Below are 24,126 nucleotides of genomic sequence, written 5' to 3' on the forward strand. Positions count from 1 at the left end.
GATCACTATCATTGAATACTTGTGTTGGATTGCTTTTAGTTCGTTGATAAATTATAAGAGCACTGGAAAACACTGCATAGAAAAAAACATGTTTTTATAACTAAATACAACAATCTAAAACAATGTGTAAGTATATAAATAAAAAATAATTACCCTATTACATTCTATGAAACACAATTGTTTGAGGAAAAAGGTCATTATTGCAAAATAACAAAAATGTAAGAAAACATAAATATTAAAATGTAAACAAAAAACAAAAAACTTCAATTACACATAAAAATAATGTCAGTAGTCAGTAGGGATGTACATTTTGCACCAACTCTTGAGCGCGCAAGAGAGAGAGGAATAGAGAGGGAATTAACATTACACCGATAATAGTTTGAAGAGATCGTACTAGTTCAATGAGATCGATACTTTGGTTGCAGTTTCTTGATGTTGTACGTCCAGCAAATTACTCAATTTTCCTCAGAGTTGGCATTCGTATCGGTAATACTATACCTGTATTTACTTGGTATGAGGAGTTTGCATGTTCTCCCCGCGACTGCGTGGGTTCTCACCGGGTACTCCGGCTTCCTCCCACCTCCAAAGACATGCACCTGGGGATAGGTTGATTGGCAACCCTAAATCTGCCCTTGTGTTTGAATGTTGTCTATCTGTGTTGGCCCTGCAATGAGGTGGCGACTTGTCCAGGGTGTACCTCGCCTTCAGCCCGAATGCAGCCGAGATAGGCTCCAGCATCACCCGCGACCCCAAAAGGGACAAACGGTAGAAAATGGATAGATGGATGGATGGAGATTGTTACCAAAATTCTCGGTATCGCCCAGCACTAATAAAGGTTGCACTGGGAAGTAATGTTATATATGCAGTTTAGTGTAGTAATAAGTGCAATGACTTCCACAATTGAGAGACCATACAACCCTTAGACAAATGCATAGCACAACATAGGAGTGCTGTTTGTTTGGCCCAGTCAACAGCTCATGTGCATCTCAAGAAGTAGAGACATTTCTTTGAGGACAAAGATGTCCAAATTCTGGTTAAGAAGGACTTGCTGGCTTGTGAAAGAAGCCAACTCTGTCAAACTAGAAATGCAAGGTTTACGTCATCACCTATTGTCTGCTTACAACTATGTCCTAACATCTCTCCCCCAAACATTGTCTCCATCCACAGAATGTGGGGCCACTAATGAGTCATTTAGTCACCAGTCAAGCAACCCAGATTCTTTGCAAGTTTTGTCAATCTTCTTATGTGAAAATGAATTTAAAATTGCATTTTGTTTGCTAGAGTAAAATAGGTTGGAGGAACAGTAGCACTCGACTACTTGTGCTGGCAACAGATGATGGATTCCATATGGCCGGAGATGGAAAACTGGCGGGCATTCTGGAGCCAAATGATGAGCAGTGTCACATGACAAACAACCTGTACACTAAGACCAACCTGATGGTATGTGTGGGCACACTACAAGGGTTGGCATTTAGAAGCAGGACAGGCAGGTACACCTAAGGCAGGGCTATTTAACCAAGTTGGGGGGGGGGGGGTACATTTACAGAAAGCAAAGGACCATGAGGCCTCACTTCTCGCTTCACTATTAGTCCTGTTTTGTATATTCCAAAGAACCAGCGTTCTCTACAGTAGACAATTGATTTTGGTCTAATTATTTTGTCAAGTTACAGGAGCGCTTAGCTGATTATAAGGACCTTATGCAAAAAAGCTAGTCAAAGATCATATCTATGACAGCTGTTCAGCGATGAACTCAAATAACCTGGACTCGGTTAAATACCGACACCAGTTAAATAGCCCAAATGATGAAAAAGAGAGGAACTAAAATGGAAACTTAAAGAAAACTATAACTAAAGAAGTTGAACTAATGACTACTGACTGCATCTGAAGTAATGAACAAGCTACAGTGACATCTTAGTCACATAGATCACTTTACCAAAATAATTTGTACCAGTCAAAAATGAGAGGCCCTAATGGGTGTCTTGAGGAACGCCTCAGTTATGTAAATCATAAGTTTTGACCCCAGTATTCTTTTGCTAGCAAAATGTCAGTGTGTTTACAGTGGTCCAAGTTCCTCTATACAACAGGAGCGTTGTAATGTTTTTAGGAATTTGCAACAAAAATGTTTGTCTCCGAAGTTTTAAGATGAACTTAGGAGACGATATTGTATCCTTTCCGGGCCGGATTTGGCCCCCAGGTCGCCAGTCGAATAGCCATGCACTAAAGGGTACATTATTCATACTTGCCAACCCTCCCGAATTTTCCTGGAGACTCCTGAAATTCAGCGCCTCTCCCGAAAACCTCCCGGGACAAATATTCTCCCGAAAATCTCCTGATTGTCAGCCGGAGCTGGAGGCCACGCCCCCTCCAGCTCCATGCGGACCTGAGTTTGGACAGCCTTTTTTCACGTCCGCTTTCCCACGATATAAACAGCGTGCCTGCCCAATCACGTTATTCCATACGAGGCGTCCGGCATACCGCCGATGAGCATGGTGCAGATGGAGAAGTTCTTCTCAGCGTCCGTGTTGGCGCACACGTTGCCAAAGCCGACGCTGGTTAGGCTGCTGAGGGTGAAGTAGAGGGCGGCGATGTACGAGCTGCGCACCGACGGGCCGCCGACCGTGTTGTTGGCGTAGGGCATCTCCAGGCGTTTGCCCAGCTCATGGAGCCATCCTTGGGGAAGAGACGGGAGGACAACAGGGTGACAAGAACTAAATCATCCAGACTAGAGATAAATTGTATTATTATGTTTATCTTACCTAAAAATAAATATATTTATTAATTTAAAAACAAAAAAAACAAAAAAAAATGTTTACTATATTTTGCTAAACACATCAAAATTAATTGTATTTTTATTTGTATTTTTTCTGACTCCTTATTACATCCAGCCATAGAACTATACATTAAAATAAACATATTTGAAATAATTAATTTTAAATTATCATAATAATTCATTAAAATGACCATATTTATTTATTAAAATAATTGCTTGTTTATCAACAACTTTAGCATTTTATTCATTACATTTTGAAGCTCTCAGAAGCCGAGGTATGTTATATTCCTGAAGATATATTTATGCAAGTTTGAAGTATCAATTATCTAAACACAGTTTTGTTTGCATATTTTCAGGATGTAGATACAGTATGTATATATATATATATATATATATATATATATATATATATATATATATATATATATATATATATATATATATATATATATATATATATATATATTAGGGCTGTGAATCTTTGGGTGTCCCACGATTCGATTCAATATCGATTCTTTGGGTTAGGATTCGATTCAAAATTGATTATTTTTTCAATTCAACACGATTCTCGATTCAAAAACGATTTTTTTCCCGATTCAAAACGATTCTCTATTCATTCAATACATAGGATTTCAACAGGATCTACCCCAGTCTGCTGACATGCAAGCAGAGCAGTAGATTTTTGTAAAAAGCTTTTATAATTGTAAAGGACAATGTTTTATCAACTGATTGGAATAATGTAAATTTGTTTTAACTATTAAATGAACCAAAAATATGACTTATTTTGTCTTTGTGAAAATATTGGACACAGTGTGTTGTCAAGCTTATGAGATGCATTTTTATAAATGTCTAATGATAATGTCAATTAGGGATTTTTAATCACTGCTATGTTGAAATTGTAACTAATATTGATACTGTTGTTGATAATATTCATTTTTGTTTCACTACTTTTGGTTTGTTCTGTGTCTTGTTTGTGTCTCCTCTCAATTGCTCTGTTTTTTGCAGTTCTGAGTGTGGCTGGGTCGGGTTTGGTTTTGGAATTGGATTGCATTGTTATGGTATTGCTGTGTATTGTTTTGTTGGATTGATTAATTTAAAAAAAAATACAAATAAAATTAAATAAATAAAAAAATAAAAAAAAATAGATTTTTAAAAAATGAGAATCAATTCTGAATCGCACAACGTGAGAATCGCGATTAGAATTCGAATCGATTTTTTCCCACACCCCTAATATATGCAGTATCTATATATATATATAGATACTGTATGTATATGAAATACTTAACTTGGTGAATTATAGCTGTAAATATACTCCTCCCCTCTTAACCCCGCCCCCCGCCCCCAACCTCGCCCCGCATAGGGATGGGCGATACCACACTTTTAGGATTCGATACGATACCGATACTTTTTCTTGCATTTTCATCGATACCGATACCGATACCAATAATTTCTTATTGCCAATTTTTTGTCAGTCAAAAATATTATTACTATTGTTATTATTTAAGACAAATCACAAGACAAATACAGACCATTTATACCACATTTACTATGGTCAATATATAATAAAAGTAAAATTAAAATAAATAACATAAATATGAAAAATAAATTAAATATTATATATAATAATAACTATATATTATATATAATAATAATTAAATATTAGGGCTTTCCAATTAACAGTCAAATCCAAATTGCAAGAAGCTGCAGTTATTTTTTAAAGTTTGTGATATAATTAGCAATTAATGAAATATGAAATAGGCTAATGTTTTCGAAATGTAAGAAATCATGTAACAGATTAAAACCAAAATCACATTCAATCATATATTCAAGATTTTCTTGGAAAAAAATAAAACTGTAATGCAAAGATGAAGAATCTCCAAATTGTATCTCTTTCTTATCTTGTTTTAAATACTCAAGCAATTTTCAACTAACAGTAAATTCCCCTGTGTGGAAATTATTTGAATTTAGGATAATCATTTAAACAAAAATATTCAGTAAACATTACTAAAAAAAAAAAAAACAATGCCTGTTTTAAGTCAACAATTGGACAACACTGGATATGCCTGGCTGCATCGCTGTCGGCTGGCTGTGTGTATGTTGCACGTTGACGACGCTCATTCGCTGTCTCCTGTCACGTGACTGGGCCAGCTCTATACCAGACCTGGGCATTCTGCGGCCCGCGGGCCGCATCCGGCCCTTTGTGCGTCCCTGTCCGGCCCGCGTGAGGCCAATTATAAATTACAAAATAAATTTAAAAAAGTATCTATGTCGAGTGTGCAATACAATGGTCCTGCTTTTGTTTTGAAAATCGTTATTTGTATTACTTCCGTGTGGAGGTATGCGTGTGAGTGATTGTGAGTGAATGTGAACAGCTGCAATTACAAAATAAAGTTGAAAAAACATCTATGTCCTGTGCGCAATACAACTGTGCTGCTTTTATTTTGAAAAGTATTATTTATGGGCGTGTGTCCGTGTGTAACCTGCGAGTGAAGGTGCACATGCAGCGACAAGTGATGCACGGTTTACACCCGAGACGCTAAAAAGAGAAAAGTTGATGAGGAATGCCGTGTTTTCAACAACACATGAACTGCAAAGCAACGTCCCCTCACCTAAGGTGCGTGCCTGCGCAATTGCGCACTGCTCAAGCGTCCGCTGCGCGCAGCAAGTATATGCCGCGCACCAAATCAAATCCCATCTGAATTCTATACAAAATAAACATATTTATTCTATGGAATTTTGCAATGCAACTTTGAGTGACAGTGACAACAAGCGGCCCCAATGGTGTTCGTCAACACCGTTCAATTGAACACCGTTCAATTATTGTAACGTCTATCGAGATGCTTCGAGGACAGGAATTATATCGATCACTTTATTGAACAAAACTGTTTATATTCGGACATAACCACACCAAAAACATGAGTAAAACAATTCTATCTCGAAAAACTAGTCATTTTCTGCCGTACAAACCAGGCCAAAACCAACTTGTCATCTGTCACCAACACGCATAGCACTAAACCACTGGTGCGTTTATGGCCACACAAAAAGTCGGACAACTCAAACACCACACAAAGTTACACTATGACTCCTCAGTCATACGTGTGCTTATTTTACTGTCATTTATTATTAATGTTAATTTATTTATATTAGTCATGGAATGCTGTTACACACACTATGTTGAAGTATTACTATTATTATTAATTATTATTATTATTATTATTATTATTATTATTATTATTTATCTTACGGTATACATCAAAAATAATATTGAGCAAAATTTAATTGAAATATTGTCGATGTGGCCCTCCAGCAGTGCTCGGGTAGCTCATGCGGCCCCCGGTAAAAATTAATTGCCCACCCCTGCTCTATACTCTGCCAGGTACAGGGGTGTCCCAGCACATAGTAAGTTAAGTAAGGAATCAAAAACATCTGAATGTGATGCTTGCACCCCCCACACGCCGTTTTTTGGTTTATATCGATACTTTTTTCGGAAAAGTGATGCCAAATGAGTAGCGTGTGAGTATCGATATATCGATACCACAGGATCGATACGCACATCCCTAGCCCCGCACCCACCACCTCCCGAAATCGGAGGTCTCAAGGTTGGCAAGTATGACATTATTTATCCTGTGGACTAATTCACAGAAGCACAAAATACACACACTTTGGTGTAGCAGCAGTGCTAATAGAGACCACTCTGCAGACCCTTATGGAATTCAGAGTTTGATATTCAAACAAAATCTACATTACGTACCTTTTAAATGTATTCATGTACAGGACTACCCATCTGTTGGTCAACTGGCGATGCAGTTGGAAGAAAACAATATTCAACCAATCTTTGCTGTGACAAAAGATGTGGAAAACTTGTACAAGGTAAACAAATGTTATCACATATTCATAGTATAGCCATTTGATATATGCTACGTACTATGGTTGTGGCTGTGAAATGATTCCTAAAATAAATGTTGACTTTAATCCTAGCAACTTTCGAAGATGATTCCAAAATCTGAGGTGGGAGTTCTGTCGCACGATTCGAACAATGTTGTCCAGTTGATTGAAAGTGCATACAATGTAAGTTTTGAATTGTTGCTATTTTCTTTTTCATGATTAAGAACTAGGGTTGGGCATCGAGCATCGGGCATCGATGGTAACCGGGCCTTACATTCCGATTCTCCCAAAACCGTTTTTATTATATACATTTTTAAACGTCGATTCCTATTTTTCATGCTTAGTGGGCGGACTGGAAGAATTAGCTGCTACAGAGTTGGCTAAGCGGCTAAATGCATCTCAATACATTATGTGGAGCCACTCCCTAAGTTAATATTTATCCATTGTGGCAAAAAAAAACATTTATGTATTATTATAACTAGAAGACTAAACATTTTATACACAGAGGAAGGACAAGTAGAAGCAGGCAAGCTAATTGCTAAGCTAGCATGTTAAACTAGCTTAAAGAAAGCATAAGAAATAAGTGCTCAGTAAAGTTTAAGAAGTGTAATGGAAGCGTGTTACTACAGAAAATAAGAAACTAGCTTGAATATTGTGTTGATATAGTCTTGCTGTCAATAAAGCTCATCGTAAAAAAAACAAAAAACATTTTTTGACAGTAAATACCTGTGATCGGTATCAGCAGACCTCATTCATGGATGATCGGAATCTGTAGTATAAAACTTTAATCGGAACATGTCTGTCTGTAACATAAATAACAGGATACGTGCAAATGTTTTTTATTAACATATTTAAAACTAAATTGAAACTTTTGTGAATTGTACCCCTGTGGAAATAAACTTCTTAACATTTGCATTAAACTTGTGAGGATTGATATTTATACACTGCTTGAAAATAGCTTTGTGAGAAATTTATAGTACATTTTAAACCCTGCTTATTAAAAGATTCAAAATTGAGAATCTTTGTGAGGTGCAATACAGATGAGCAACTGGAATCATCTACATTTAAACGATGCCTAACCCTATTAAGAGCAAATACTTGTTTTTACCCCAAAACAAATTGTATTCCAGAGGTTGTCCTCCAAAGTTACCCTAACCCACGATAATCTGCCTGAAAATGTAAGAGTTGTCTACACCCCGCGATGTAAAGACACACGACAAGAAGGGGACAACAAGGGAGTTTGTGACAACGTCCTTGTGGGACAGCAGGTCAGCTCATGTTTCATTTCAAAGATGTGAATTTTGTGTCTTTGCTAAAGGATAAACTGGTTTTACAGGTGTGCCCTTATTTAGGAGCGTCCCAACTACCAAGTTTTTCAAGATACGAACCGTCTGTATTCCGATGTAGTTTTTTTTTTTTAGGTGCGAGATAGAATTCGGTGTACGAGGCAGCTTCAGATACCTCTCTGCTAGTTGGCGTAGCCAATGGAACAGTGAGCGCGTTTACATATGCGGTGACATCACTGGATAGATGGTGTTTACTTTGATGCAATAGGCCAACCAAGAGGGGTCCCCTCACAGCACAAATTGTGGTGTGAGTCCTGTGCAGGTTTCGAGAACCTTCCTATCATTGGTGCTATTTTCCCTGTGACTGCTACTAAAAATGTAGAACGCATTAACTATGTTTTTTATAATCTGTGAAGACTGACCAACCTGACTCGTGACGCCGTTGAGGGACTTGCTGAACAACTTGCCCCGACCTCCCTCATGGCCATCCAGAACCGCATAGCCCTTGACCGCATCCTAGCCAAGGAAGAAGGAGTGTGTGTGCAATGTTTGGTGACCAATGCTGTACCTTCATTCCTAACAATGCTGCCCCCGATGGCTCGGTCCAGAGCGCCTTAGAAGGCCTCAGAGCCTAAGAACTTACTGAAGTTTCCGGTGTCTCTGACCCCTTTAAAGATTGGCTTCATAACACCTTTGGCAGGTGGTCTGACCTAATTAAGTCGGCCCTGGTCTCCATTGGAGTTTTCTTGGCCGTCATAACCTCATGCGGATGCTTTATTGCCCCTTGTGCTAGGTCTCTATGCACCCGCATCATTGTTAGAGCTGTCAAAGGTCAACCCCACCCTGGTTCTGGGCTTGCTATGTCACTGAAGGGGGTCAAGCATAGTGGTGACTTTCAGGGACTGTTAGTTTCCTTCCCTGACAATGACGACATTAACGTTGACTCCCTCCTTCTCTCTCCCATGTAACTATGGTTTGATTGTTTATCGATAGCTTGCTCGAAAACCAAAACAGCACCTACTTTAATGTAGGGCGTGCTTTAGAGGTGTTGCTCTCGTAGGAGAGATCTTTTGGATAAGATCTGAAGGGGGAATTGAAAGATATATATATATCTTCATATATCCATATTTTGTGTTACTTATTAATTTTCATAGTCATATTACATATAGCTAATGTTCCATATTGTACTCTTTGCTTTTCTTTTCATCCCATGACAAAGTGCTCGCACTTGGGCCGGCCTTGAAGTAGAAGGCAGAGAGGAGGAATTCCTCCTTCCTGTGCTTCCCAGGCCGACTCAAGATAAGAGACAATGAGCATGTGTTTGAGGTGAGACAAGTGAGGGCGGGGGGAGATACTGAAGAGGAGAGGGCTTTCCGGGAAGTTTTCAGATCAACTTGGGCTACGCATTTGTATGTGTTGTTCGAGGCTGGTCTCTATTCTCAAATATTTGACAATAAATTATAAAATACCTATTCTATGCTTGGTGGTACCTTGAAAGTTCAGTTGATATGTCATTAAGGAACTTGGGACTGACCAGCGTTTTACATCCCACTTGGAGGAACATCTGGTCAAACGCAACACTCGACACACATGCAGGTTAGCAAGTGCAAAGATCGTTATTGGATTATTAGCTAGACGGAAGAGCAGGGCAGAAGGAGTTGATAAAGGCTTAAATGATCCCAAACAGCCATTCTCCTTCGTCTACATCAAGGCATTTAATCACAGTACATTCTATTGTATTGTGTTTTTATATCAGTATATTTTTACAATTACTTACTGTAAAGATACCTGTGAATATTCTAATTGAGCAAGTTCATTTTATTCTCAAGGGTTGTTTTGATTTGTTTATTTGAGTGTTGTAGATTTTTTTAAGGTACAAATGTCTCAAAAAGGATCTGTTTATTTGTGGTGATACCGATTAGCTGTGCTCTTAGCACACATGCAAGCATGCAAAAAAACGCTTTGCACATGATCAAAATCTAATGAATCAGATTGGACTATGAAAATCCTTAGTCACAGACTGCCCGAATGATAACCATGTAATCTAAATTATGTACAAGTACCACAAGGCATGCCAGAAAGTCCAGCAGAGGGACCAAGTATCTTTTTGTGTCGTCCTCGCTGGTTTTGGGTCCTAAATGGCTGTCAAAGTGTACCAACTTTTTGGAATACCTACCCAGACTTCTTCTGTGCAGGTGAGATGCATGATTTATGATCTAGCATAAACTTACAGGGAGCAAGGAAGCCAAGAATCAGCAGACCACTCGAAGATGTAAAAATTAAGTGATGTCGCCGCTATAAATAGTTTGTCTGTGTTAGCACTTATAACAACAATATCAATTATACTTGGTTAATATTCAGGTCACGAAATGTAAATTGTAAGTATTGTTGGCGCTTTTTGAATGGTTATTTATCTAATTTTATGGGCGGAATAGTGGCGCGCCCATTGGCTCCGCTGTAAGCGGACTTTTATCTATGTTCGTTTAATATTTAGAATACATTTTTAAGAAATCCATCCGTCGTCATGTCTTTCATAAGGATTGTGAAAGGTAGGCAAAATTCCCCAAAAAAGTGCAGTTCCCCTTTAATTGTAATTAGTATTTTACTATTTTAATTATTCAAAAACCCTTTTTTCTACAGATATCTTTCGACGTGACAGTAACAGCAGACGCATGCATTAACAACAAGTCATTCTCTATCAGACCACTTGGTATTAAAGACACGTTGACAGTGGAATTATCCACAAACTGTGAGTGTCAATGTAATAACCCCAGTGAAAGTGAACACCCACATTGCGGGGGCAAGGGAAGAGTCAGCTGTGGAATTTGCAGGTAAGCTTTGCATTATCATCTCCCTCTCTCTCTCCAAACACTATTTGCAGTTTCCATATTTATTATTTTCCTTACCATAAAATCCTTACGTACTGAATGCATTGTACCCAAGAATCATTCAATATGTTTCTGATTTTTCTATTTTTATCAATTGCCAGCAATGTATAGTATCAACTTGAGAAGCCAAATATGTGAGCCAAAATGTTCGAACTTGTGTTTTGATCTGACTTAGGGAAGGTTGGTATAATGGTAGTACCTCAAGGATCCTTCTGTTGTTTACGTATTGCCTCGATCGTAGACATATTTGTCCCACTAATTTTGACAGGACCACGTCCTCTATGCAATGTAGAGTCTTCGCTGTCGAGCCAGCGGCTGACATCCTTCCACAGTTCGAGTCCCTATTCCCCCATGGTGGCAAATAAACTACATTTCTTACAGTTAACATTATCACTGGAGGATGATGACGAGCTAAACGTGCTACACTACACACCATAGGAGGACGCAATACGCCCTGCTAAGTCAGAACTCCTGAATGTAAACAGGGTTGGATGGATCAAATATCAACAATAAAGATACATATTGATAATCTACGGGGATTACATTGATATTTCTTATTAAGTCAAAATCTCTTTTTTTATAATTTTGTTATTGTTAACCAATTCAGGAAATAATTCCCTGGGAAGATTTTAAGGGTTTAAATCAGAGACAATACTAGTTTTTGCTTGTGAATAGTTATTTTGCACTATTGTATTTATTTTTGCTCCAAAAATTGTATGTAAGAAAATTTAATAAGAAAATCATTTGAAAATGTAATTGGTATATGTTACACCGCCATCCTGTTTTAACTGACTGATTATAATAGCAATCAAATATGTTATCTTTCAATGATTTTGGAAATTTTAAGTATCAGCATTTTGTATAATACTGCCCTGTAACTGTTAGTATTTGATCAATACCAGAATCTGTAGTATTACTTAAAATTATGGGCTGTAAAACGATTACAATATTTATTCACGATTAATCGCATTTTGTTATAGTTAACTCAAAATTAATCGCCATTATTTGTATAAAGATCAGTATTGGGTTAGTTACTGAAAACTAGTAACTAGTTACAGTTACTAGTTACTTAATTTCAAAAGTAACTCAGTTACTAACTCAGTTACTTACACAAAAAAGTAATGCGTTACTGTGAAAAGTAACTATTTAGTTACTTATATATATATAGAAATTTTTTTTATTTTTTCAAGGCCCCCTTTAATGCCCTTTTAGCCTTCATTTCAGTACTGTTATTGCACTGGAGAATAATACAATCTGTTGATCAACTTGACATGCATTTGCATCACTGAACTCTGCTAAGCAATGTTGTCTACATACAACACACAAAGACAAAGATATGTTTCAAAGGGCCAATATGTTTCAGGCCAGAACAAATTGACAAAACTATTTTAAATAGCTGCAACATAACATACATAAGTAACAAACATCATAATAACAACATAGCTGTAAACCAAAGAAGGCACACACTACATACACAAAGCCTAACCAGGCGTTTTTTTCTCTCAAGGAATTCTGAAATAAAATCATGTCTGAAGCCCAGAACACTACACGTTTCCCCAGTTTTAGTTTAGAGATAAGGAAAGATTGGCCTGGCCCACTAGCATCCCTCTTTATGTTTGTGAACTTTATAGTCTATACATTTAGAGTGATGTGATAATCAAACACTCTAGAAGTCTAGAATGAAAGAGCAACAATATATAAGAGAATTGACAGAGTGTGTGTACCTTCAGTGCGCAGTGACTCGTTAAAATCCAGCCGCTTTTGCTTAGGAGGTGAAGTGTGTCTCTCTTTACCAGCTTCGTCGAAGCATGTTGTTTTTGTAGCTGTTTTAGCAGATTTGAATTGCTAGGATAGGATCTTTGATCCAAGACACAACTTACATTTGACTAAAATGTTCTTTTCTTTGTGATCGACAGAAGAAAAGTAGTGACAATATCTCCATGTTAAGAAACTCGGCTTCGCCATGTCTTGTTAGTAAACACAGACACGTCCCCTCCCACACACACACAGACAGCGCACGGCGCGCCTCTTCTTTGTCGCCTCTTCCGCAGCGCTCCAATAAAACACACTCAGATCTTTTCAGTTTCTAACCGATACTACATAAAAAATAACGTAAAATAACACAGCAACACATCATGTAGTAACGGTAACGGAGTTACTGAGTTTAAAAAATAACACGTTAGATTACTATTTACCCCCGAAAGTAACGGCGTTACACTAACGCGTAGTCCCAACACTGATGAAGATATAATTTTTCATCAATGATAGGTGTACCTTAGACACATAATGTTGTTGTTTTTTAAACTATGACTGACCAATTTGTATGCTTTAAAGGCCTACTGAAAGCTACTACTACCGACCACGCACTCTGCTAGTTTATATATCAATGATAAAATCTTAACATTGCAACACATGCCAATACGGCCGGGTTAACTTATAAAGTGCAATTTTAAATTTCCCGCTAAACTTCCGGTTGAAAACGTCTATGTATGATGACGTATGTGCGTGACGTCAATCGTTGAAACGGAAGTATTCGGACCCCATTGAATCCAATACAAAAAGCTTTGTTTTCATCTCAAAATTCCACAGTATTCTGGACATCTGTGTTGGTGAATCTTTTGCAATTTGTTTAATGAACAATGAAGACTGCAAAGAAGAAAGTTGTAGGTGGGATCGGTGTATTAGCGGCGGACTACAGCAACACAACCAGGAGGACTTTGAGATGGATAGCAGACGCGCTAGCCGGCGACCTCACCTTGACTTCCTCCGTCTCCGGGCCGCCGACCGCATCTATGATCGGGTGAAGTCCTTCGTCGCTCCGTCGATCGCTGGAATGCAGGTGAGCACGGGTGTTGATGAGCAGATGAGGGCTGGCGTAGGTGGATAGCTAATGTTTTTAGCATAGTTCTGTGAGGTCCCGTTGCTAAGTTAGCTTCAATGGCGTCGTTAGCAAAAGCATTGTTAAGCTTCGCCAGCCTGGAAAGCATTAACCGCGTAGTTACATGTCCATGGTTTAATAGTATTATTGATTTTCTGTCTATCCTTCCAGTCAGGGGTTTATTTCTTTTGTCTCTATCTGCACGTTAGCTCCGTAGCTAAAGAGCTTCGCCGATGTATTGTCGTGGAGATAAAAGTCACTGTGAATGTCCATTTCGCGTTCTCGACTCTCATTTTCAAGAGGATATAGTATCCGAGGTGGTTTAAAATACAAATCCGTGATCCACAATAGAAAAAGGAGAAAGTGTGGAATCCAACGAACCAAGTTACCTAAGTTACGGTCAGAGCAAAAAAAGATACGTCCTGCACTGCACTCTAGTCTTTCACTCTTACGTTCCTCATCCACGAATCTTTCATCCTCGCTGAAATTTATGGGGTAATCGTCGCTTTCTCGGTCCGAATCGCTCTCGCTGCATTGTAAACAATGGGGAAATGTGAGGAGCCTTTCAACCTGTGACGTCACGCTACTTCCGGTACAGGCAAGGCTTTTTTTTATCAGCGACCAAAAGTTGCAAACTTTATCGTCGATGTTCTCTACTAAATCCTTTCAGCAAAAATATGGCAATATCGCCAAATGATCAAGTATGACACATAGAATGGATCTGCTATCCCCGTTTGAATAAAAAAAATTGATTTCAGTAGGCCTTTAGTGGTATGTTTATCAAACACTAAACACTAGAAAATGGACATAAACATGCTTTTATTTACAATTTAAAAAAATTACCTGCAGTGCAATGGTGTATCACTGACAGAATTTAAATTCCTGCTGTAGGAGAACTTGCATTCAGAGGAGAGGAGCTACACTCCCATGTTTAGATAACAAATCCGTGCATGAATAATACAAAATGTGTATTGTCAGGATCAGTGACAATACACAAGTTGGACCGGATGTGATGCATAGCAGGTTTTTTTTTTAAGCCTTGAGATCACACAGTAATATTTAGCCTAGAATTTCAACACATCTGGTAGTGAAGCCTAACATACATGACACAAGGTTTAACTCAAACCAATCTAAAACTATCATAGCAATCCAAAAGGTTTCCTAGTCTTTGCAATTTGGGGGTTCTTAACATCTTCTTTAATTTTATCTAGTTGCAGTCAAGGCTTCGTAGGTCAGTTCTGTGAGTGCTCCATTCGCAACAAAGACGAGCACACCCTGAGGTCTTCCTGTCAGAGGGAGAAAGGCATCGACTGTGAGGGTCGAGGAGATTGTGTGTGTGGCAGATGCCAGTGCCACACCACAGCAAGTGGCAGCAGTTACCACGGTGACTTCTGCGAATGTGACGACGAACATTGTGAAAAGTTCCAGAATAGATTATGTGGAGGTAATGTCTTTCATTTTAAGGAAGTATGAGTACTTTTTACATTTTAACCGATACGGTACCAATTACCGTACCTGGGAATCGATAACGATACTCAACCAGTGGCGATTGCTATAAGATTGCAAGGGAAGCTCAGTTTATCCTAAAATGTAAAAAAAAAAATTAAAAAAAAGACTCTCAATAGTTATTTTGTGTTTACATTTTATTTACTAAATATGCGCTAGAATGCATTCAACTTTTTTTCAGAATCAGCTACTCTGCTGACAGCTGAGGCGACTTTCTTCTCATCGATTGTGGTAGCGTCATAGCGCATTAAACAGTGTTAAAAGCTGAGTGTGCATTGACTTTATCAGGGGAGCATAGAGTGGGTTTCTCCACTGCAGCCAAACTAGACAGACAGTCATTGGATAAATGCTTGACTTTGTCCCGCTTACGCTGAGCTTCTGCATTATGGTTGGATGATCTGTCTGAGGCTGAACCCCTTTTTTGACTGACAGCAAAATGAGTGAATAAGCAATCTTGAAATATAAACCACTTCCAGAGCAGTTTTCAATTTTCAGTCCATTGTTTCGTGTTGATATGGAGAACTTTACAATCCTCTATGTGATGTTTCCCTTGTAAAATCTAGCATCTTTTTAATATTTTATCAGTTATTCGAGACAGTATTCATGTTTAGTGGGTAGCTAAAAATGACATTCCCCTACTTGAAAGACCATCAGCTGCCACTAGTATCAAAATATGGTCCTGTTTGATTCTATGTGAATCGGTACTCGGTAGTACCCCCATATTTTGGTAGATATGAATAAAAGTACCTAATTCAGTACTCATGCATAGTTTTAAATAACATGCATTTTTGCATTGTCTGCACAGTGTCATTCTGGCCGCACGGTAACCTAGTAGTTAACATATTGGCCGCACATCTGGAAATCAAGGGTTCAAAACTGTTTTTCAATGAGAAGTATTGGAAATACAATTAATATGTGGTAGAGGGGTTAGTGTGTCTGCCTCACAATACAAAGGTCCTGGGTTCGATCCTGCGCTCGGGATCTTTCTGTGTGGAGTTTGCATGTCCTCCCTGTGACTGCGTAGGTTCCCTCCTGGTACTCCGGCTTCCTCCCACCTCCAAAGACATGCACCTGGGGATATGTTGATTGGCAACACTAAATTGGCCTTAGTGTGTGAATGTGAGTGTGAATGTTGTCTGTCTATCTGTGTTGGCCCTGTGATGAGGTGGCGACTTGTCCAGGGTGTTACCCCGCCTTCCGCCCGATTGTAGCTGAGATAGGCTCCAGGGCCCCTGCGACCCCGAAGGGGATAAGCGGTAGAAAATGGATGGATGGATGTTTATTATTCCCACATTAACTAATGCAATCACATGCACAGGTTAAACGGTCAGTGTCGTTACTCAGCAATCCTAGAGCATATACAACTTTCTTTGGCCCCAAGATGGAATTTTTTTTAGTTGTACTAAAAAATACATAAAGAGAGTCCCCAATAGGTGGGATTCTTTATTTGGGCACTCAGTTCTGCGGAATGATATGCAAGCAAACAAACAAGTTTGTTACACTAAATGTTTGACCACACTAAAACAGAGACAGTGTACAAAACCAAGGGAAACTTTTGTCAAAAAATGTCCTTATCACCTTAGAAATAAAATGTACTTAGTCTTAAATCAACTTCGACCATAAAAAATTACAAAGTAATATGAACTAATCAATGATGATGGATGTTTTTAAAACAAAAAGTGTAATGTATATTGTATTTAGGATTATATAGCAAAACTATCACATTCCATTTGCCAAGAAAAAAACCCAATTATATAGATCATATTGATCTATCCATTTTCTTTGACTTTTTGGGTCAAAAGTAGAGATGGGTATTGTTTTACATTTTAACCCAATCGATACTTTTAAAACGGTGCTTAAAAGCAGTGTCCCGAACCGGTAATTAAAACTTGGAAAATATACAAATTTGGTTTGAAACAATGTCTTTATATTTTTATAAACTGCCCGCAGGCACAAGACATTAAAACAACGTTGAGAACTTGTAGAATTAGGTCCTGATGTTGAGCAACTTAAACTTTAACGTTAAAACATGTTGTATGCTTGCATGTTCGAAATAAACTCAAACTCTAACTCTAACTCTAAAAACAACATGCTTTTTGACAACATTTAATCAATGCTGGGGTCTGAGGTTGATTTGGCCGTTGAATTTTGGTCATTTTCCAACCAATATTTTTCAACACAAATACAACGTTGAAGCAACATGCTTTTTGACAACGTTTATTCAATGTCAGGTTGTGACGTTGATTTGACCATTGAAATTTGGTCATTTCCCAACCAACAAAGTGGATCCAACGTTAGACACCAACACTGTTTCAATTTACAAATACAACTGTTTTGCAACGTAGTTTCAAAGTCAGTTTTAAAGGAAAATTATGCATGCTCAACGTTGTATCAATGATTTGTGCCTGCTGGGTTGTTCAACATAATTGTCACTTAAATACTTAAATTGTATAAATAAAGATAACTAAGTTCACCAATATGAAATAAACCTACAACAAATGGTCATATTTCACAGCAAAACCCTCAATTAATGTGTTTGTGTGTGTGTGTGTGTGTGTGTGTGTGTGTGTGTGTGTGTGTGTGTGTGTGTGTGTGTGTGTGTGTGTGTGTGTGTGTGTGTGTGTGTGTGTGTGTGTGTGTGTGTGTGTGTGTGTGTGTGTGTGTGTGTGCATGCGTCAGTGTATATGTGGATATACAGTATGTAAATGTAAATTAAAACAGATTGATGTATGTATATTTTTTGTTGAAAATTTGTTTTTATGTTTTTTTCTTTTAATATGTATAGTTTTGATGGTCCCCAGGAAGAATAGCTGCAGCATACTAATAAACTAAACTTAATATTGTACAGAACACAGAAAATGTGCAAAAATAAAATATTTTGCTTGTGTTTTCATGTCGGTGTTCAGAATTCTGAAGTTTGTGAATGTACCTCGCTAGCTGTGACCTTGACTGGTGCATACTGGCGATCAATTAGATGGTTTTGATTGTGCAGATGAATACATCATACAATTACAATTGTTATACATTCCATTTTAATTCATATTCATGTTTTCTCTTGTTGTTTTTTGTTCCTTTCATTGACCACACCCGTACCATAAACTTGTAGGAAATGGTAGGTGCAACTGTGGCCGATGTGAATGCTACCCAGGCTTTGATGGCTCAGCATGCCAATGCACCGTGTCAGAGGAGGGCTGCCGTACCCTGAACAACACCATTTGCCACGACAGAGGGATCTGCAAGTGCAACCGTTGCGAGTGTAAAGACGGATACCAGCGTCCACATTGTCAGACATGTCTTGGTTGTCCTGACCCGTGTCAAATCAAACTGTAAGGAATGAAGTCATTCAGAACATTGGACTGATCACAAACACCTGTGTGAATTGACGTCAATTTTCAGGTCATATTTATCTTTTTTTATTTTTATTTCTTTCAGAAATTGCATCGAATGCCTCGGCTTTGACTCGGGTCCCTTCAAAAAGAACTGCAGTCTGGCGTGCGGAGAGAGCGTTTTGCATGACATGGTAGATCAGTTCACCTTTTCGAGTAAACAGTGCAAGGAAAAGGACATGGAAGGCTGCTGGATAAAATTCAAACTGGATCAGCTGGTTGGAAAGGACAGGTACAGGGCTGAAATTCTCAAACAGAGAGGTAAGATTCCAAATAAATATTTTAATAGATTTTATCCATTTATTTAGGACACTGCATGGTGATGTAAAATCTCATAGCACTTGTTGAGGTGAGGCCTGTGGACCAGATTTTGATCATTTGGGTTTATAGCAGTACTTACTTTTATTCATGCTTGAACTATACACTGGCCTACACCTTGGTGACCAGCATGCATGTAATGCGACGTGAGGAAGTTCACATTGACACAAACAATGGTGAACCCAAAACAGAATACGATGATTTGCTAATCCTTTTCAACTTATAGTCAATTGAATACACTGCAAAGACAAGATATTTATTGTTTGAACTGAGAAACTTTATTTTTTTGCAAATAATCATTAACTTAGAATTTAATGGCAGCAACACATTACAAAAAAGTTGGCACAGGGGCATTTTTACCACTGTGTTACATGGCCTTTCCTTTTAACAACACTCAGTAAACGTTTGGGAACTGAGGAGACCAATTTTTTAAGCGTTTCAGGAGGAATTATTTCCCATTCTTGCTTGATGTACAGTTTAAGTTGTTCAACAGTCAGGGGTCTCCGTTGTCGTATTTTATGATTCATAATGCGCCACACATTTTTAATGGGAGACAGGTCTGGACTACAGGGAGGCCAGTCTAGTAGCCACACTCTTTTACTACGAAGCCACGCTGTTGTAACACATGCAGAATGTGGCTTGGCATTGTCTTGCTGAAATCAGCAGGGGCGTCCATGAAAAAGACGTTACTTGGATGGTAATATATGTTGCTCCAAAACCTGTATGTACCTTTCAGCATTAATGGCGCCTTCACAGATGTGTACGTTACCCATGCCTTGGGCACTAATACACCCCCATACCATTACAGATGCTGGCTTTTGAACTTTTTCTATAACAATCCGGATGGTTCTTTTCCTCTTTGGTCCGGAGGACACGACGACGTCCACAGTTTCCAAAAACAATTTGAAATGTGGACTCGTCAGACCACAGAACACATTTACACTTTGCATCAGTCCATCTTAGATGAGCTCTGGCCCAGCGAAGCCGGCGGCGTTTCTGGGTGTTGTTGATAAATGGCTTTGGCTTTGCATAGTAGAGTTTTAACGTGCACTTACAGATGTAGCGACAAACTGTAGTTACTGATATCTTTTACACACTGATGTCGCTTTTTGATGCAGTACCGCCTGAGGGATCCAAGGTGTTGGTTTTTGGCTTTGCCGCGTACGTGCAGTGATTTCTCCAGATTCTCTGAACCTTTTGATGATATTACGGACCGTAGATGGGGAAATCCCTAAATTCCTTGCAACAGCTCGTTGAGAAATGTTGTTCTTAAACTGTCCGACAATTTGCTCACGCACTTGTTCACAAAGTGTCGACCATCGCCCCATCCTTGTTTGTGAATGACTGAGCATTTCAAGGAAGCTGCTTTTATACCCAATCATGGCACCCACCTGTTCCCAATTAGCCTGTTCACCTGTGGGATGTTCCAAATAAGTGTTTGATGAGCATTCCTCAACTTTCTCAGTCTTTTTTGCCACTTGTGCCCGCTTTTTTGAAGCATGTTGCAGGCATCAAATTCCAAATGAGCTAATATTTGCAAATAATAACAGAGCAGTTCGAACGTTAAGTAACTTGTCTTTGCAGTCTATTCAACTGAATATAGGTTGAAAAGGATTTACAGAATGTTGTGTGTCTATCTGTGTTGGCCCTGTGATGAGGTGGCGACTTGTCCAGGGTGTACCCCGCCTTCCGCCTGAATGCAGCTGAGATAGGCTCCAGCACCCCCCGCGACCCCGAAAAAGGAAAAGCGGTAAAAAATGGATGGATGGATGTATTCTGTTTTTATTTACAATTTACACAACGTGCCAACTTCACTGGTTTTGGGTTTTGTACTTGTCAATGCCATGTTTTTAGCTGCTCAATTTCTACTTACTTCCATCTACACTTCTTAAACTTTACCAAACACATTTCTTCTGTTGTTTTAAGCTAGATAATTGGCTTTGTCCTAGCGATTAGCACACCTACTCCTGCTGGCTCTATCTTATTTGGCGTGTAACATGTTTACCCTCGCCCTCCAGTGATGGTACTTGCAAAACATGTATGCTGCAATGGAGTTGATGATTATTAAATTAGGGGAGCGGATCCACACTGTGTATGGACATGCACAGTTATCTTCTGTCAGCCGAGGAACCAAAAAGACAGAAAGTGTCAGCCAGAGAGGAACGGCATTGAAAGGCAGTAATCGATATTGGCCGATCAATCGATCATAGCATTTTTACTAAAGTCTCTAACAACGGACAACATAAAACCATACAAATTAAAATATATCAAATGCTACTGTGTTAAGTCTATAAAAAATGCAAATTCCCGGTCAAACATTAGCAATTTTAGGGGATAGAATTACACAGTCTTGTTTAAGAGAACAAGGCAACACCTACTGCGATGTATAAAGTTGGGTGTGTAAAAACAAAAAAGGACCCCGATACAGAACACCTGCCTAATACCAGATGCAACTTTTTTTTCTAGAATGTCCAGAACCACCTAACGTCTTGGCCATCATCGGAGGCTCCATTGCATCAGTGGCTCTCATTGGCATCGTGTTGTTATTGCTTATCAAGTTACTCATCTACATGAAGGACCTGAAAGAGTTCAGGAAGTTTGAAAATGAAAAGAAGAAATCCAAGTGGGCAGAGGTATAATTACATCCACCACTCACACTTACAAATACATGTATGAAACTATTGACCAATATTTATCCCATACAATATCAGCACGAGTAATACATATGTTTAATATTTTGTATGTGCAGTGTTAGAAAAATGTTTAATCAAGCGAAATTAGTCACTACCTTTGTTCTCTGTTTAACTATTTTCACTTAATCAAACATTTTCTAACATTCCACACTTCAAAATAATAAAAGTGTGAATGATTCATGCTGATATCGAATCAGATTAATATTGGTATTGGCCAACACTCAAGGCACCAATTTGGTATCGTATTGAAAGTGAAAAAGTTGTATCGGAACTGTATGAAAAACACGACCCTATTTATTATTAGCCACTCGAAATAGACTAAGTCTGTCTTTAAAGGCCTACTGAAATGAAATGTTCTTATTTAAACGGGGATAGCAGGTCCATTCTATGTGTCATACTTGATCATTTCGCGATATTGCCATATTTTTGCTGAAAGGATTTAGTAGAGAACGTCGACGATAAAGTTCGCAACTTTTGGTCGCTGATAAAAAAGCCTTGCCTGTACCGGAAGTAGCGTGACGACACAGGTTGAAGAGCTCCTCACATCTGCACATTGTTTACACCAGCAGCGAGAGCGATTCGGACCGAGAAAGCGACGATTACCCCATTAATTTGAGCGAGGATGAAAGATTCGTGGATGAAGAAAGTGAGAGTGAAGGATTAGAGTGCAGTGCAGGACGCCAGGGTGTATCTTTTTTCGCTCTGACCGTAACTTAGGTACCAAGGCTCATTGGATTCCACACTTTCTCCTTTTTCTATTGTGGATCACGGATTTGTATTTTAAACCTATACTATATCCTCTTGAAAATGAGAGTCGAGAACGTGAAATGGACATTCACAGTGACTTTTATCTCCACGACAATACATCGGTGAAGCACTTTAGCTACGGAGCTAACATGATAGCATCGTGCTTAACTGCGGATAGAAACAGAAGAAACATGCCCCTGACTGGAAGGATAGACAGAAGATCAACAATACTACTTTTACTTCTACTATCAGGAGACACCGAACCAAACCCTGGACCTGTAACCACACGGTTAATGCTGTCCAGCCTGGCAAAGCCTAGCAATGCTGTTGCTAACGACGCCATTGAAGCTAACTTAGCTACGGGACCTCAACAGAGCTATGCTAAAAACATTAGCTCTCCACCTACGCCAGCCCTCATCTGCTCATCACGACCCGTGCTCACCTGCGTTCCAGCGATCGACGGCGCGACGGAGGACTTCACCCAATCATCGGTGCGGTTGGCGGCTAGCATCGGATAGCGCATCTGCTGTCCAACTCAAAGTCCTCCTGGTTGTGTTGCTGCAGCCAGCCGCTAATACACCGATCCCACCTACAGCTTTCTTCTTTGCTGTCTCCATTGTTCATTAAACAAATTGCAAAAGATTCACCAACACAGATGTCCAGAATACTGTGGAATTTTGAGATGAAAACAGACGCTGTTTGTATTGGGACACAATGGTGTCCCAATACTTCCGTTCAATCCGTGACGTCACGCGCAAACGTCATCATACCGAGACGTTTTCAGCCGGATATTTCCCGGGAAATTTAAAATTGCACTTTATGAGTTAACCCGGCCGTATTGGCATGTGTTGCAATGTTAAGATTTCATCATTGATATATAAACTCTCAGACTGCGTGGTCGGTAGTAGTGGGTTTCAGCAGGCCTTTAAGTTAAAATTGGAGTTGTAATTCCTTTTTGGCGACACCTAGTGGCCACGATAATTCATAAAGTCAAGCTCTTGACACAGTAAGTGGAATGATGCAGACATGTTTGTTACTGGATAGTTTCTAATGCAACTATAGTTATTTAGTGTACTGTTTTTGACTGCAATGATGTTCAGTTAAGAACACTGATTAAGTATCTAGAGCTGGTGAGCTATTGTGTGCTCGGGACACTCCGAGTGTAATACCTTTTTGTATGTTGAGAAGAGGAAACTCAAAGATCAATTTGTCTTGGTCACGTCTCTGTTAACAGGCAGACAATCCACTGTTCAAGAATGCCACCACCACTGTGGCCAATCCAACCTTCACTGGCGAGTGAGCACTTTTGCAGCACTGCCAACAAAACAGGAGTTGCATCACCATCTGAACTTGAAAATTAACTTCAAGCGTAAATATATTTCTTTTTGGCACAAGATTTGAAAAGTTGTTTCTAATCTCTCTTTTACAATGAAATGGGGATATGTTCTTCATTATGTCTACTTTCAAAATAAACAATGTCCTGTTCATTCCTATGAAGGTTCTCATTCATCCAGGTCGTTGTCATCTCAGGGCGTTCAATCATTCGCAACTGGACTGCTTGGTTTCGTTCGCAACTGGACTGCTTGCAAACAAAACCAAGCCATCCATTGAACGCCCTGAGAAGTCCATTTGAAGAACTAGTTTAATTTCCTCGTGTCTATTGCGACACAGGACTGACCCACAGATACGGCCATTTCTTAAAGGTTCTAGTGGCCCTCTGTGTTTTGTGTTTCTACCACACTTCAAAGTTCAGGGTAGCTTATTCAAAT

At 39.0% G+C, this 24,126-nt stretch overlaps 1 protein-coding gene across 1 annotated transcript in view; it reads left to right on the forward strand.

The window, feature by feature from the left end:
- itgb2 (integrin, beta 2) overlaps positions 1-23,850 on the forward strand; it is a 40,804-nt gene extending 16,954 nt beyond the window's left edge. The window contains exons 7-16 of the mRNA XM_062067717.1: positions 1,282-1,440; positions 6,545-6,640; positions 6,749-6,838; positions 7,786-7,923; positions 10,582-10,772; positions 14,919-15,151; positions 18,320-18,539; positions 18,646-18,860; positions 21,384-21,550; positions 23,592-23,850. Coding sequence (XP_061923701.1) covers positions 1,282-1,440; positions 6,545-6,640; positions 6,749-6,838; positions 7,786-7,923; positions 10,582-10,772; positions 14,919-15,151; positions 18,320-18,539; positions 18,646-18,860; positions 21,384-21,550; positions 23,592-23,657 — 1,575 coding nt within the window. The 3' untranslated portion in view covers positions 23,658-23,850. The remainder of the gene's footprint in view (positions 1-1,281; positions 1,441-6,544; positions 6,641-6,748; positions 6,839-7,785; positions 7,924-10,581; positions 10,773-14,918; positions 15,152-18,319; positions 18,540-18,645; positions 18,861-21,383; positions 21,551-23,591) is intronic.
- Positions 23,851-24,126: the final 276 nt, after the last annotated feature.

This window comes from Entelurus aequoreus, linkage group LG13, assembly GCF_033978785.1.
Source record: "Entelurus aequoreus isolate RoL-2023_Sb linkage group LG13, RoL_Eaeq_v1.1, whole genome shotgun sequence".
Taxonomy (NCBI): Eukaryota; Metazoa; Chordata; class Actinopteri; order Syngnathiformes; family Syngnathidae; genus Entelurus; species Entelurus aequoreus.